Genomic DNA, 16,302 nt, shown 5'->3' with positions numbered 1-16,302 from the left:
GCTCTATCCACAATATCATCTTGCAGAAAGACAAGGGCAGAGCCAAATGAAGAGAAAATGTGGTACCCAGCTTTAGAAAAGTCTGGCCATAGGAGAAACTCAAACTCAACATGAAGAAACACCAGAAGCAAGGCAGCGGGGACAGTCTCACAGCCTCTTAGTGAAGAAAAAGGAAGTTCAGAGATGCCTCTCTGACACTGCAGTTTTCAGACATTGACAGGGCAAAATCCAAATGCGTGGGGCTGAAAGAAACAGAGCACCCATCAGTATTTTGTTCAGCCATGCTGAAAGGAAAACTAATTTTATTTTAAAACATACTATTTCCTTATTGAACTCTACAGTCTCTAGAAGAGGCCAATGAATTTCCACAGGCATCAGCGTCTGTACTCTCCCTCTGCTTGTCTATGTTTTCTTACCCATGGTCTTCAAAGCAATTGATTCTTCCCTCCCTCAGTAAAATGTACAGTGCCCGCTCCTCTGTCTCATGAAGATGTCTGTTTAGCCATCACTGGCTCAGGAATCCAAGACAATCCCCATAGAGACTAAAAGCTCACTCATTCCCCTCCCCCTTGCCCACTGCACTGGGCAGCACTGACCTGACATTAGTATGGCTCTCCCTGTGCTCCATCAGGACATTTCTGTTTGTCTGCATAACAGAGAGCAAGGCCTCCACGTAGTGGGTCTTCAGTGCTCAGAGGTTAAAAGATAAGGTAATTCCTCCAGAACTGGGGCTTTGCTTTACCTGGTTTCACTACCAATGACCAGCAAACAATTCCCACATTTTAAATTGTTCCAAGAGGCCATGATAAGAGTCCCCAACTGCTCCATCTATCCAGTCTATGATACATTCCTTTGATCTACAGGACACGTGTTGCGCATCCACACTACATGAGCCATCCTGGTAATCAAGCCAGCTGTCTGAGCTGCATAATGACCATAGGGGGCTGTCATTTCAGACTTCTACTTAGATATCCAGAGAAAGACCACTGTGCACCATTTACATATGTAAACACACATCCATATATAGATATATGGAGATGTTTATATATTTAGATTTTTTTATGCCCAAAAAAGTGATAGGGTTACCAATTTGCCTAAGGGGGTTACTCAGCCCTGGGAATCCAAAACAAAGGGAGAACTCAGCAATTACACTCCTGTGTTTAATGCCTTTGCCTACTGGGTTGACTGTTTTGTTTGAGGGTTAGGGGTTACAGTTTTTTGTTTTTTCATTTTGATCACAGGTAATTCCAGTAATTTACACATCTCAAAGATGCATTAGGTTTTTTGTTTGTTTGTTTTGTTTTTTGTTGTTGTTTTTTTGGGGGGGGGCAGAGGGGGTGGATGATTCTAAAAAGATTTAAAAAAAACTGGAAGTGTTTAAAAACCACTGTTCTAGAGAATTGACTTTCCCACAAAGAAAATCAGAAATGACTGCAACCACACCCCACTGCAAAGACTCTGGTCTCAATAGCTGGGAGGGCATTGCGACTCCTGAAACACCATCTCCACGAAAGAGGGCAGCTCTGGACTACAGTGGTCCAGCCCTGCTTGCTAAGCCAGAGCCTTGTTCTCCCAGCACACCCTTGAAGCTCAGAGCTCGCAGCCAGAGGAGGATGTTGCTGCCCTCCAGATACTCGTCCTTTAAGAATCATGTTAATCTTTTAGCCCGTGTCCTGTAGGACTCAGTGCTCAGTGCCTGGACTTCTAATATGGAGGAACTTACCAGTCCTTAAAAGAAAACGGAGGGAGAGCATCTGGCCTCCTTCCTATGTCCACACTGCCACCTAGTGTTCAAAACGCAGAAAAGAACTGCAGACTGAAAACCCCCAAAGAAAGGGCTTAGAAATGCTACCGCAGACATTCTTTTTCTTACAGACTTTTGAAAATTCTACCCATCCTCTCTTGTCTCAACAGCTCAACATTTTACAAAATTGTGAAAAATGGGCTGAAAAGATGTAAGGTGAGGACTTCCCCAGTTCATTTTACTTTCTGTCTTTGTTTGGCCAGAAACACTTGTATCTCTCCATTTTTAGTAATGCATTTCAGTTGTTTTTGTTTTGTTTTGTTTTTAATGCATCTAGCTTCCAATGTGCACATTTAACGTATTTGTTCCCACAAAAATCATATTACATATATTATTAAAATATGCTAAAGATGAAAGAAAAAAGCAAGCTTTCTAAATCTTGTGTGTGTGTCTCTGTGTGTGTGTGTCTGTCTGTCTGTGTGTGTGTATGTGTGTGCACATGTTTGAGTGATAGCAGATATGAGTGTGACACTGCACAGTTGTGGAATTTGAACACCTGCAGGTCCACGCCTTCCATCTTGTGTGAGACAGGGTCTCCTGCTGTTGGCCTATACCTGGTTACACAGCTCCCAAGTTTCCTGGGCTTCTCCAGTCTCTGCCTCTTTTCTAGCCTTAGGAGGTCGAAGATTTTAGACCTAGAGGTGTGACCACAGACAGCTCTTTCCCGGTTTCCAAACTTGGACCCTAATTACCCTTACAACAAGCAAAAAATGGTATTTGGGGTTCTACTAGATGTGTGGCCTTTAAAACTTTTCTCAAAAATATTAGCTGCAAATGAGACTGGTTTCTCGCCAAACGTTTACATTCCTCCAAAAGACCTCTGAACAGTGAAGACTTTATAAACAACGAATTTAAAAATGGCCTAGGATTTTTTTTCAAATAGGAGTTATTTTTCACACATTTTAAAATTGGTCTCTTTACCTTAACAAGGAAATGATAAAGCTTACTTAACTTTTAAGTTTATGCTAGAAAACAAAGAACAGGCCACTCGTCGGTGAACTGGATTGATAGATTTGAAATGCTTTTTGTAGAGGAAAACACAGAAACCTCAGCTATTGCCAAAGGAAATCATGAAAACAGCCATCAAACACATGCTAAGAAAAACCATGGCCAATTCCTATCTGTGTAGACAGTGCTATTACACCCTAGTAGGATCTGGCTTTCATAAAACTAACCACCTTTGGGGATTTCTGGCTTAAATTTCATTGATGATAAAAACCTGCAATAAGTGGAACAAAGCTAGTACAGGGGTAACATTATTCTGGGAACATCTTATTCCGAAATAACGATTCAGCCAATGGACAGGACTGCATGATTTTACTGCCAAATGTCTTTAATAGGGAAGTAATCCACTGTTGTGTATCCTGCCTTCTAGAGTGCTTTCCTTTACACTGGCTCACAGGGAAGTCATTTTTGGATTCCTCACTGGGTCATAATTTAGCAAACTCCAGAAGGGATGGAGACATCTGCACTGTAAAGCCAACCTCCCACACTGAATTATTAGTTTCCACGTTTGTTTCTTCAGCAACATTTTCTGTGCTTCTTCCAGTAATATTCACCAACAAAGGACTCGCCACGATCTTTTCAATACATAGTTGCTGTATTTACATCTTCTCAGGAGGACCATATCATTGACTTTGAGGATTAGATCATAGACTTTGACCAGCACTGTAAAAATGAATTCTTCATCTTCCTCATGTGCTTCACTGCTTTGCTGGCAGGGAGATGTAAAGAGCAGATTGCAAGTCACAGCTATGTGCTCAAAGCTGAAGACCAAGGGCAGCACTGCTTTTAAGCCCTGCACACTGTGCTTCATTCCCAGTCAGGTCCTGAGATGCCTTGTGTAGTGCATGGGTGACAAATGGGACCGTCAAAACCGGCATTATGTCAGCCTCTATGAGATATTGGGAAAGCTTAAATTTTCATTTTGAACATTAAAATACATGTAAATCAATGTTTTAATATTTAAACAAGTTCTGCCATCCTCTGCCTAGAATCAGACAACCTCACAGCTCATTCTGTATTCTACTAACAGAGCAGGTGACTTTCCTTCCAGTGAAACAGGCACTACTGGGGTCACAGAAAGCACGCCTGTCAACCGACAAGCCCACGGAGACCACAGGTGCCTTTTTATTATCTTTTGGGTATGAGTATACATTTATAAATATGACTTCATAAACACTAGTTATAGTTGGAACTACACTAATTTCCCCTCAAAGAAGCAAAGCTGTAAATGAAATAACATTAATTCATGATTTTTAGCTGGCAAATATCAAAGTAGTTATAAGTATACTGAATAATTTCCCCCCAAAACTGTCTCATCCAAAGCTGTAAAATCTGTAAATAAGTTACCGCAGACTGTCAACATTGTAGATGTGGGGAGTAGGAATGTTGACACAAGAGCTTTAAGCTAGGACCAAGGGTGGGAGCTGAAACTGACAATGGCTAGACCGTGTAGCACACATCCTCCATCCGTGCTTCAGTGAATGACGATGCTTCAAGCATCCCTGCAGAAACCAGTGGAACACTCACAGGGCCTACATGACTCATTGCACAGCCGTGCATACATTGCCAGTGCTCAGTGGTTACCTGTTAAGAGGAGAAATCCTTACCTGGCTGATTTTAATCTGAAAAACTTGCAGAGCATAGACTGAATTATGCTTGAAAGCCTCTCCCTCAGAGAAAATGGGGTTTGACTGTATGGGGAAGAGAAGTCAACTGTTCACAGCTGTACTTAATAATGTGAAACCGCCATGCACTGTCCTACTTTGGACAGTTCTGACATGTAGCGAGTGCTCAACACGCCCTGATATGAATTCTGTAAGGACACTTTCATCTGTCTTCCTGAGACAAGGACTCAAGCATTGTGGGCATTCTAACCTAAGTCTCAGACAGCCTCAGACAGGGCGTCTCATGGCTCAGACATCCTAAATTGGATTGGAAGTAAGAGGCGCTTTACATTACTCAAGGACTTGAACTCAAAATCCCTCAGGCCAACTCCAAAGGACTTTCCCTGAGTGCTGTGTAGTAGGTTGAAGAGGCAAATGTGCTCCTAACAAATGGAGGGGTAACTCTGTTTAAATGGAAACGTGGATAGTCAGTGTCTCACAGGCAAACCTGTAACACAGTAATCTTTTGGAGCTAATAAAGAACTTTGCCATTTTAAGAAATAAATAGCATGCAAAAATATATCAATTTATGATCTTAATAGGTTCTACTGTGGCATTTGCAGTAAATTCTATTTTTACTCTAATCTAGTTGGGATAATCCTCTGCAGAAGTAAGTTGTGAAAAAATAAATTTAACTGTCCATAAAGTACTTTAAGGGTCTTTATAATGTAAGTAGCAAAGAGCTTCATCGAGTTACAAAGCAAAATAAGAACTTCCCGAGTCACCTAAATGTAGCAACTAACTCCAAACCTTATGAGTTTAGAATTTAACTGTAGGAAAAGAATACTCAATTCATGTGTTGCAGTCCTGAAGTTTATATAAGAAATCTGAAGATGAAATTGTCTTTCACAGATTTTACAGCAGGCATTTGCAAAGTACCCAGGTTTCTCCTCACCATTGCCCTGAGCCAGTCTTTTCTAGTTGGTAGAATATATACCATTTGTGACTAAGGAACATGTCCACACATGACCATTGCCCTGTCTCCTTTCTCTATGTATTGATTCTTAAGAAACCCTCTGAAATCAAGATAAGGTATTCTGAGAATTCCTAAATGCTAACTATAACAAACACTGTTGTTGATACCCCAACCTTTATTCCATCATACCCTCCTAGATTAACACGAGCATGGCTGGAGGCCGTTCTGACAAGCTGAGGGTAGGAATGCTGATGGATATGAATATAAGATCACCCTTGGCTCAAAATAAGCAAATAACTCAAGCTCTATGCATAACTGTGGTGTTTTGGTGAAGTCTTCGGGGAAGACTTCCTACACAGTGGAGAAAAATAGAAAATCAGTCTTTTCAATAGGCAAGGGAGTGAAAAATCTTGTCAACATTATAGTATTAATCAATTTATTACTCTCAGGGTGAGCCAATGCTGTGAACGGTCACATAGGCTGAGATGAACAAGCAGCTCATTATTGAACTGTGAGATAAATCAAACTTGATTACCTGTTGAGTAGGAAGTCAATTTCTTTCTATCCATGTTGACTTGACCATAGAAACCCCACACACAGAGTGAATAGCACTTTCTCTGGCTTCAGCTCAGTCCCTGATATGCAGCTTTTCTCCTCTCTGGTTTCTAAACTACCTTGTCTCCAGCTCTCTGGGTCTCAGCATGCTGGTAGGCTGAGTCCCCTCAGCCGCCTACCTATCCAATCCCACCACGACATTTCTGTTATTCATTGCTTATTGTCACCTACTATGGTGTTATTCTTTGTTTGTTTGCTTGTTTGTTTGTGATGAGGTTTCTCTGTAACTCACTCTGTAGACCAGGCTGGCTTTGAACTCACAAGAGATCTGCTTGCCTCTGCCTCCTGAGTGCTGGGCTTAAAGACGTACACCATCACTGCTCAGCTGTGTCACTATTCTGAATACTGGTGATACAACCAAAACCAGATAATCCTATGCCCACATAAAACCTATATTGCTCTGAGGTCCAAAATGAATTAACAAATGAGAAAAAAAAAAAAGTACTTGCAGGCTGAAATGTACCCTAAAGTCATAAAGCTACCTCAGAGAATGACTCCAGCTGGTCACCAAAATCCTCCTAGATGTCATTTGACAAAAAGCCTAAAATGAAGATAATCCAGTTGTCCCTCTCCGGAAAGTACTTCTGGAACTCATTCGGTCCTGTGGCATTTTCCATCTGGTATTTGTAGATCCATAAGTGTATTTTAAGTGAGCATATGATCACTGTAAAGATGTATGGGATTCGGGTGATAACTCAGTACATATCTACTATGCACAATGAACAAGTCTGTGATATTTTTATCTCCTTGAAACATCTTCTTTGTGTTGGGACCCTTCAGACTCCTCTTTTTTTGTTCTCTATGATATGTGCACTAAATTATTTTAAACCATAGCATCTCACTGTCCAGGAGACTACTGGAAATTGTTCCTTTTCTCTATCTTTTGGTACCATGTCAAATAGTCTCCACTTCCTGAACAGGCTGTCACACCGAGCAGAGCTGCTGACCTGCCCAGGACTCTGCAGAACAGGCCAGACTGTGTAAGATTTTTGGTGAGAATGCAAAAGAGAAACACATGGGATGTGGACTTGACTCAGAAATGTATTTATTTTTTCCCCCCGAATGCTTGACTCATTAGAATCATACCTGCTCTGAACAAAATCAAGTAACAACTGCGCCACAGAGACATCTCTACTCCTTCAGTGACCACAGCTCTCAGTATTTCACGTACTGTGTTGCTTTCCCAGGCCAAGTCTCCTTGACCACGGATTGAAGTGAGTAGAGTGTGTCCATGTCCTTCAGAACTCACGTGTTTCTAAAAGAATCACCTGAAAGTTGCTTTCTTGACGCTACACATATATCTGTGCACAAATGAGTTTTTAAATCCATATTCATTGGCATGAATTTGGACTTGTGAGAGCACGCCTTTTTAATCCCTTTTCCAGATTGCCAGGAAGGATGTAAAAGTGCTATTTAAAAAAAATAAAGTCCCAGCAACAATGCATCCTATTAGCCACCAAAGGTAGCTATTGTGCTGTTAATTACTGAAATTCAGACAGCTCCATTTGTGGTGTTAGAGATTAGAAATCACTCTGATACTGAGGAATATTTCAAGCAAAATACTAAGATTAAATTCTTAAACAGAACAATTTAGCTTTCACAATACTTTCCTTCCTTAATTTAGTATCAAAGAAGACTCACACTTTAACATACATATGGAGTGAAAGCTGCTTTTATGATTCACTATGTTCACGCATACTTGTGACTGGAAACACCTTCTAAGTAATATTGAACCAAGAAGTCATCCCTTCTAACTTCTCTCCCAAACTTCTACCACTGCAGGGAGGCATAGTTAGTTCTAGTTTCTGCAGAACAGCGTGAATGTTAGCAAATGTCACTCACACATGCCCTGAATGATTCTCGATGATTCTGCAACCCCATCTAGGCTGTTGCTTGGCTACAGATTATCAGTCTTGTCTGCTTTGCCCACTTAGCCCACAAGTCAGTCAAGCAGCTTAGAAATTGTCCAGCTGTAATTTACACATACACACACACAAACAGGGGTTATGTGGGTAAAAGGGTACCACCATGCACTTACAGACTGTTGGTAGGGATGTAAATTAGTCACCATGGAAATCAGCATGGAGATTCCTCACATAACTGAAAACAGAATGGCTATAGGACTCAACTATACCACTCCTGAGTTTATGCCCAAAAGACCTGAAGGAGGTATTTCTATTGTAACTCTGTTCATAAAACTCAAATTATCGCATCAGCCTAGGTGTTCACAAACACGTGAGTAAAGAAAATGTGGTATACATACACACGGTGGTGTTTTGTTTGCCATAAGGAAAAATAAACTACTATTTTAAGAAAATGAACACAGGGGTCAGTTGGTACCTCAGAGAGTTAAAGATACTTGCTGCCAACCTCAATGGTAGAAGAAAACCAGTTCTGTGGGCTGGCTCGCTTGCTTTCTCTCTCTGTCTCTGTCTCTCTCTGTCTCTCTTCCCTCTCTCTCTCTCTCTCACACACAATGTACAATAACTGCAAATGGAAACCATCCCATTAAATATCAAATGTTTTTTCTTATTTGTAGACACTACATTTCATATACAATGATATTTTACATATGACGTGAAAGTAGAGGTTCTATTGTCTGGGGAGGGGACATTGAAGGGTGAACACAATCGAAGCATGTGATACTTCTAGATAAAAGCATCTTCATGAGACCCATGACAGTGTGTAATAAAAAAAAATACCAATAAAAATTAAATAAAAAGAAACCGAGACTTAGGGGTATAACCTGGGGTAGAATGCTTGAGTAGCATGCATGATGAAAAGGACTCCCAGGGAATTTTGAGGTCAGGTGGGTTGGGGGCATCCACATGGAGACAGGGGTAGGGTGGGGGAGGGGGTGTGGGATGTGGAGCAGTCAGAGGGTGGAGGGGGAAGGGCGGGAAACAGAATAGAGAGTGTAAAAACTGAATTACAAATAAAATTAAATAAATAAATAAAAAGAATATGGAAAATTCAGCCAGTGTTAGCTAAGAATGCAGGATAAACATCCGCATGCAGAATGAGTTCAAACACTGGTGTTTTCATTGGCATTTGGAGCTGTAGGCTACATTCCAAATGCTATGGGGAATTTGGCAAAATGTCCTTAATAGGTACATATTACTTTAATAACTGGAAATAAAAAGAATTACTCAGCAACCAAACACTCTGGAACTGATTCTTATTTTCCTCCCGTATTAACGCTTTAGTATGTATTTTAAGCCTTCTCTAACATAGCTCTCGCAGTATTTGCATTTTTTACCAAGGAGCCGAAGGTCCTTATATTTTTATTCAAAGCACACTAACATTTTATATTAGCTATTTTTGATCCATATTTCTTGTTTTAAAGCACTGCTTTTACTCTAGATATTTTTCCAAACTCCCTAGGAGAAAAAAAAAGAATAGATCTTTAAAAGCTGATCCAACAGCCACTTCCGTTGCCGTAAAAGCACATTCAAAATCATAACATTATCTGAAATAAAATTATTAAGATTAAACTTCTACAGAATCATCATGGTTGTGGAAGTAGTGTAACAGGAAGTCACACACCAAAACTTGCCAAGTTATACACACTGAATATAAACATATGCAGTTTGTGTTACGTGTCAATTGCACCTTAGTAAAGATATGTAAGATGTAATAAAGAAGGTGCGCACACTTAAATAGAATTAAAAGGCATGAGAAGGGGGCTGGGGGCAGCGTTGCCGGGAGGACAGCTTGGTGCTCTTCAGGGCCTGAGCTCAGTTTCCAGTGCCATAATGAATGTCTCACATCCGCCAGCTCCAGGGAACCCAACACCCTCCCCTGGCCTCCACAGACACTCACGTGCCGGTGGTACACACACACACACATATGGCCACACATATGACACACACACATACATACACACACAGACTCCATACATATACACACACACATACAGATGCCACACACACACCTGCCACATAATTACCTTCTTACACACACATACACATGGCACACACACAGACACCTACACATATACACACCACATACTTTAGAAGCACAAACACATTAAATAATTAGAAACAATAAAGAGTTTTTAAAAACATTCCTTAAATGCATCACCAAGTTTATTTACAAAGGCAGCAGAACAGAAAAGCTCACGTGTTTCTGGAGGAAATCACTGGTATACAAGCCATGGATATTTTTCATTATTGAAAGTAAACAGCCCTCTCCTGGCATTTGCTTAGCATCAACAGTCCTTGTAAAGAAAATTGAGTGCCCTCCTCAAGCCAATAAAACATTACAGAAGCAAAGTTATTTTTCAATCGGATTATTTTCGTGTAAAGAAAACCACAAAAAAAGCAAATTTATGGGTGGATTTAAGTGAAATTTTTCATATGGTTCCACATTAACTTAGAATACATTATAATAAACAAACACAGTTACACGTTTATATTAACTATTTCAAATAATGTTTAAGAACTTTAAAAAAATTAAAATAAAATACCTTCCTCGAAAAACCACTAGAGAGTCAGGCGAGATCATCAACCACATGAGCGTGAGAAGGATTTTCTTTTACGTTCTTGAGCTTTGTTTAGTTTTGTTTTCCACTTGTGCTTTTAGGATGCTGAATTCAAAAGGTCAATACTGCACTCCTCCCCCCCCCCCACACACACACAATTACCTTCTTATAAATAAACAACAAAAATACAGGTCCTACCAACACCACAGTGTTCCTATGTCATCTAACGCAGCAATGATTATTCCTTTTAAAAAAAAAAAAAAGAGGGGAAAAATCATCCAGCATTTTTTTTATAGTTCTGCATCAGTGACAAGCGCCTCCTCTTCTATCTGCAACAGCGCTTTCGAATGGGGGCTTACATCACATGGCGGTTGGCCGTCCAGCTGATTAGGCAAGGAGAGAAGAGAGAAAAGCACTCAGATTCAGAAACGGGAATGCCAGCTCAAGGGAGTACATAAGCAGTCGTCACTCAGAGTGGCCCAGTGAGGTAGGAAGAGTTACCTGCCGCTCAGTCTTAGGACAATGGCAGGCAATTGCAGCCTCTGGGGTCTAGAATTCTTTCTTTGTAAAACACAGAGTATGAATGAACACAAAAACAAAACCTTCAACTCTCTGTTACTCGTACTGAAGGAGAGAAAAGGCATGAGCAGTGGTTCCAAAAAAATCAATTATGTTTGGCTTTGGGTTTAAGAGAGAAAAGTGCACACACAGACACACTGCCAAGATCCCATGCCCAGCCTAGACATTCTCCCACCTTCAGGGTCAGCGTTCCAGGAAGGCCTGGACAACCAGGAAAGAAGCTGCTGACAGATAAAAGAGAGTTGACCGGTTCAAATCATTTCCAAACACTCTGCACATAAAGGACCAATAAATACCTCTGAGTTCAAAAGCAATAGGTTTGTAGATACCACTTGTGACACCCTTTCACAACAAGGAAGAAAAACGTTACCAGCATCAAGGTTCAAAACTATATATATATACAGCAACAGCTGCTGTCTTCCTTACTGAGGCTATAAACAACACACAACAGAGTTATGCTACCCTACACTAGATGATACTCATAAACACATGCTTAGAAAAAAAGTAGCACTTATTTTTTTTTTAATTCAGTAACACTGAAACACCATATAAACAGAATTAAAATTCTCTTTTTCAAACTTTTATATATGAATAATACATGGTTATATAGTAACGCAAGCATTTTCAAAGTTGATTACATTATAAATCACATTTAGGTCTTATCATTAGATATGGAAATAGTTGATGATGAAGATGAAGCCTTAGTCAGGAGGCAGACCAAAGTCTGTTCAGAGGACTTGCCTTAACCCTGTATCCTGTTTTCCATGAGGTATTAGAAGTTTCTCCAGGATCTATGCAAACCAGAGTCAATGTCCTGATTTCTGGACAACAAGCCCCTCCAGGTCCCCAACCCCACAACCCTCTCCTGAGTGGCTGGAACTCATTGCACAGCCTCTTTGAAGAGGATCTGAGCCCAGGACCCCATGACAGGGACTCTGGGGAAGAGGAGGTAGCTCAAGGCTCAGGGAAAGACATAGGAACCCGTGGTCTCCTCAAAAGACAAGAAATTTTCTCTCTGATTTGCTCTCTTACATTTGAATCGGAGATAGCAGTCATTGCAGTAGAGTTGGTGGTTTCGGATTCTGACTTCAGCTCCTGAGGAAGAGCCTCCGAGGTCACACCCACAGGAGACACACTGATAGGAAAAAAAAAAAAAAAGATACAATTAGTTAACTACAAAGAGCCCGGAGCTCTCTCAGAAGATGAGAGATGCAGGGGATGATGGGATATAGGGAAGTGGGCAAGAGGATTATAGGATGCAGCCTTGAAACTCTTGGGTTTACTACATTAAAGCAAAGGGATGGGGGAGGCCAAAAGGCAATTAGTGGATTTAAATCAAGCCTGCTAGATTAGACACTAAGAACTCAGATAGCAAATTTTAAGAGCCAAGATGATCATTCTAAATCTACTGGGGGGTAAAGAAATTTGAAAACAAATTGATGATTGGCTTAAAGAAATTCAGACTTCATTGCTCCAAGGAAATGAATACTAACGAACATGGAAGAACCAGAGAGAAAAACAACCTGGGTTTCTGGCATTCCAGTCTGGAGTGGACCATTCCCAGTGTCTTAACATCACTGGCTGAGTGAGTATTCCATAAGGGGTGCTTTATGCCAAGGCTAGGGGCTTTGGTGTTCTCTGTCTCTCTGTCTCTCTCTCTGTCTCTGTCTCTGTCTCTGTCTGTCTCTCTCTCTCTCTTTCTCTCTTTCTCTCTCCCTCTCTCTTTCTCTCTTTCTCTCTCCCTCTGTGTGTGTGTCTGTGTGTCTGTGTTAGGTGTGTTCAAACACTGTTCTGACTCAGTCTGTTCTACATGGATACAGCACAAATTTATATGCTTAAGCAAGCTGCTAACCTTGGAATTCCAATTCATTTCAAAAATGAAACCTGATGTGTGTTTATAGGCAGACACTGTAAAACAAAGAATTACAGCCTGAACCCTTTACTATATAGGAAAAAAAAACAAAAACAAAAATATCAGGAATAGACAGGCAGGCTATGCAATTGTAAAAATATTTACAGTGGTTTTCCTTCCAGACACTATTAAAAGTTATCGTTTGAGACGCTGATAACTGCATGTCTCCATGTTGCTAATAACACTGGTAAATTAAATTTTAAGTCTACCCACGGCAGCACGCGAGAGAACACACTGTGCACTGTAAATTTTATTTATAGAATCCTAGCATATTAGAGCTACAAAAAGCATAGGCCTTCCAGACTAACATATAAAAGAAGATTCCAGGTTGGAGAATGAAGTGGTAGCAAGCAATCTGCAACGCCAGCACGGCACAGGCGGACAAATAACAGCACCAAGCTTGTTAGTGGCACATCCACAACCCGGGGTGGGGCTCATAGAAGCCATGCACTCTCCAAGCAAAGCATGGCAGGCCAGTGGCAGCGGTGGTGGTGGTGGTGGCGGCAGCATTGGCAGCGGTGGCAGCATTGGCAGCAGCGGCAGCAGCATTGGCAGCGGCCGCAAGCTCTCTGACTCAGGCTCACCTTAAAACAATGTAAATGATAACAAAGACCCAGGGTCTCGATGATCATGGCGGCTCCTTTGCCCAGAATGTTATTACAGTAGGAGCACACACGCTTCCCACTCACTGACCTAGATGTGGAACAAGAACGGAACGGAGGCTTTCACGTGTGCTGTGCAAGGTTGGCATTTAAAGTCACACTCGGCATCGGCAGCAACAATGGTAACTTAAGAAAGTATCTGGATAGCTGTAGGAGAGAAACCTTCAGTAGCCAACTAAAGCATGCCTTCACTATACCTTGAACTGTCTCGATAGAGGCTCAAGGGGATGCAATTGGTCCATTTGGGATTTTGATGGCATTCCCCCTTTGGTTACATATGGACTCACCAGTGTTTCTGCTCTATTACATCCTCTTGCTAATTAATTCAGTTGGCTGATATACAAAATTCCACTCAGGGCATTCCACCCTCAGGGCCATCTGATTCTCTGTGGTTTGCCTTCTCTGAGTTACTTTTTAGCCCTTCGTATTTCACTTTTCTGGTTAGAACCCTAAACACATTCTTGGCTCCCACCTCTGTTGAGAAGGATGTCATTATTGCCTAAGAGCTGCGGATGAGCCAGGGATGGCGGTTCCCGCTTTATTTACACATCTGGGGCTGGTTGCCTAGTGCTTTTAAAGGGATAACCCCTTCATCTTCACCCATACTTTCCCACCCACCCAGAAGGAGCACAGAACCACAGTCCCACTAAGGAGTGCAGGGGATGCATAGCTATTGAGAGTTGGAGAAGAGAGCAATCTGCTGGACAGAGAGCTTCCCTGGGCAGAAAATCCCAAGGCTTGCCCCAAGACCTCTCCTGTTCTATTCTCACATATGCACCTTCCATGGGAGAGTCCATAAATGGTAGTTCCTGCCCTCTGCAAACTCCATCTACCCTAAAGCACTGGCCTCCTCATCACTTCTCTTGTAACTCAACACACTAATATAGTTTGTGGACCTTGGTAACCATACCATTGTCTTGGGCTGATAGAAGGCATTTTCTTATCTAAGTCTACTACTTAGCAGCTTAAAAGTATCCAAATACAAATGGCTTTCCAACCCTAATCATTGTATTTGTGATGGGAACTAGAACTCCTTTGGGATGACTGTGTACCTCTGAAAACACAACCCACTCGGACATCAGAGCTTCGCTCCATAACCCTGAGGCAAATGGCCATGCAAGATGCTACCTAACTTTGCCACCTCCCTATATAACACATGAACTACAGGAGCCAAGTGATGAGGCTGGAGCAGAACGCTAGCAGATCAAGTAACAGTCAAAGCAATCCAAGACTGCAAACACAAGATCAAACCTACAGGATGGTATTCTTTAAATCCAGTTTGCTGAAACTGCCCAGGCTATGCAGCCTTTTTATCATGCTCTTCTTTCACATTCCGTTCCAATGAGCTTCTATTCAAGTGCCATTAAAAGTCCAACACACTTCATAATACTGTTCTCAGTCATAAATATGAAAAGCATTCTCGAGCTACTGTATTGTTTGGTGATGCCACATGGTGATCTATCCAGAGAAAGCTGCCATCTGAGACAATGACCAAAAGCACGGGCAACAGAGAGCCTGGCAACGTGCAGACATGTCAAAGGTCTCCAGTGGCTTTACCAGACATTTGTAAACACTAGGCAGGCAGCAGACAGAGGCAGGAGAAAGCCTTCTCAATGGCTTTGATACAGGAACACCCAATTCCATGCACTCGAAAGGACTTGCTTTTCTTCTGTACTGGATGATGTGGGGAACGTTTTAGGGAAGGAACACCCTTAAAAGTAAGACAAGGGGACCACACAAGGGGCCTTACCTATTCCGTAGCTGAGAGCCTGACTGTGACATGGAAGGGGAATGGCTGCGTGGAGAGGGAGACCCTGGGGAGGTCTTCACAGAGCCGGCTGGAGGTGGCACCGCAGAGGATGGGTTCCGCATGTAGGCGCGGTTTGATGTAGACAACAGCTGAGGTGGGGGGCGACTGAAGTCTTGGACAGAGGAAGAAGTGTAGACCCCGGCAGGCTGGCTGTGCCAAGGGGACTGCCTCCAGGAACCCGGCCGCTGGGAATCCAGATTGTCCAGAGACTCCCCTCTGAAACACAGGGCAGGGGTCATAGGAGTGACATGAGTCACGTTATGCTGCTGGAACTTGCCTAACAGATGCACCATTGGGGTGAATGTAAGACCTCCTTTATGTATTTTCTAGGCTCAACTAAGCTGGTTCCAGTTACGTATACCTTTAACAATAAATTGTTCTGCACCAGAGGTACTGTAACGTTTCATATTTCAGTAACCTTCATTGGAGAGGTCCTTAGACAAAAAGACCAAGTATCAAAGTGGGATGAAAACTACTTCTTAAATAAAAGCTAATACTAGCAGTCACTCATCCCTTAAACAGCTTAGACATAGAAGCCTCAGTCTTTTAAAATCCAATCAGAAAATTGTAAGCACATAAGTATTGAACTATACATTTTCACAGACATATCTCACTTAATCTTCGCAACATTATACAAAGATGTTTTTAATCTCATAGGAGTTACGTTGACCAAGCCAGGAGTGTGTGGATGAGGCCCTGGCTTCAAACCAAAGTCCCCTGGCCCCAGTGCAACCCAGGCCTGCTTCAGACACTCCCATTTGCCACCCCAAGTCCTATGGGTCAGCAACTGTTCAGTGTCTACAGGAAACAGAAGCCACCCTGCATACAGGATTTAGATTTTCTACAAAAGCT

The 16,302-nt window shown here is 41.8% G+C and overlaps 1 protein-coding gene across 15 annotated transcripts in view; it reads right to left on the bottom strand.

Annotated features, from left to right (window-relative positions):
- Window positions 1-10,070: 10,070 nt before the first annotated feature.
- Window positions 10,071-16,302, bottom strand: part of Lmo7 (LIM domain 7) — a 211,460-nt gene continuing 205,228 nt past the window's right edge. For 13 of the 15 annotated variants that reach the window (XM_085828821.1, XM_085828817.1, XM_021181949.3 and 10 more), the window contains 4 exons: window positions 15,391-15,666; window positions 13,563-13,671; window positions 12,099-12,201; window positions 10,071-10,870 (listed from right to left, as the gene is read on the bottom strand). In XM_085828821.1, coding sequence (XP_085684947.1) covers window positions 10,848-10,870; window positions 12,099-12,201; window positions 13,563-13,671; window positions 15,391-15,666 — 511 coding nt within the window. In that variant the 3' untranslated portion in view covers window positions 10,071-10,847. The other 2 variants (XM_021181951.3, XM_085828814.1) reach the window with 2 other exon arrangements.

Source organism: Mus caroli, unplaced genomic scaffold (genome assembly GCF_978045245.1).
Source record: "Mus caroli unplaced genomic scaffold, Mus_caroli_1 scaffold_12, whole genome shotgun sequence".
NCBI classification, from domain to species: domain Eukaryota; kingdom Metazoa; phylum Chordata; class Mammalia; order Rodentia; family Muridae; genus Mus; species Mus caroli.
Note: the sequence above shows the minus strand (reverse complement) of the source record. Positions and strands in the feature narration are given on the sequence as shown.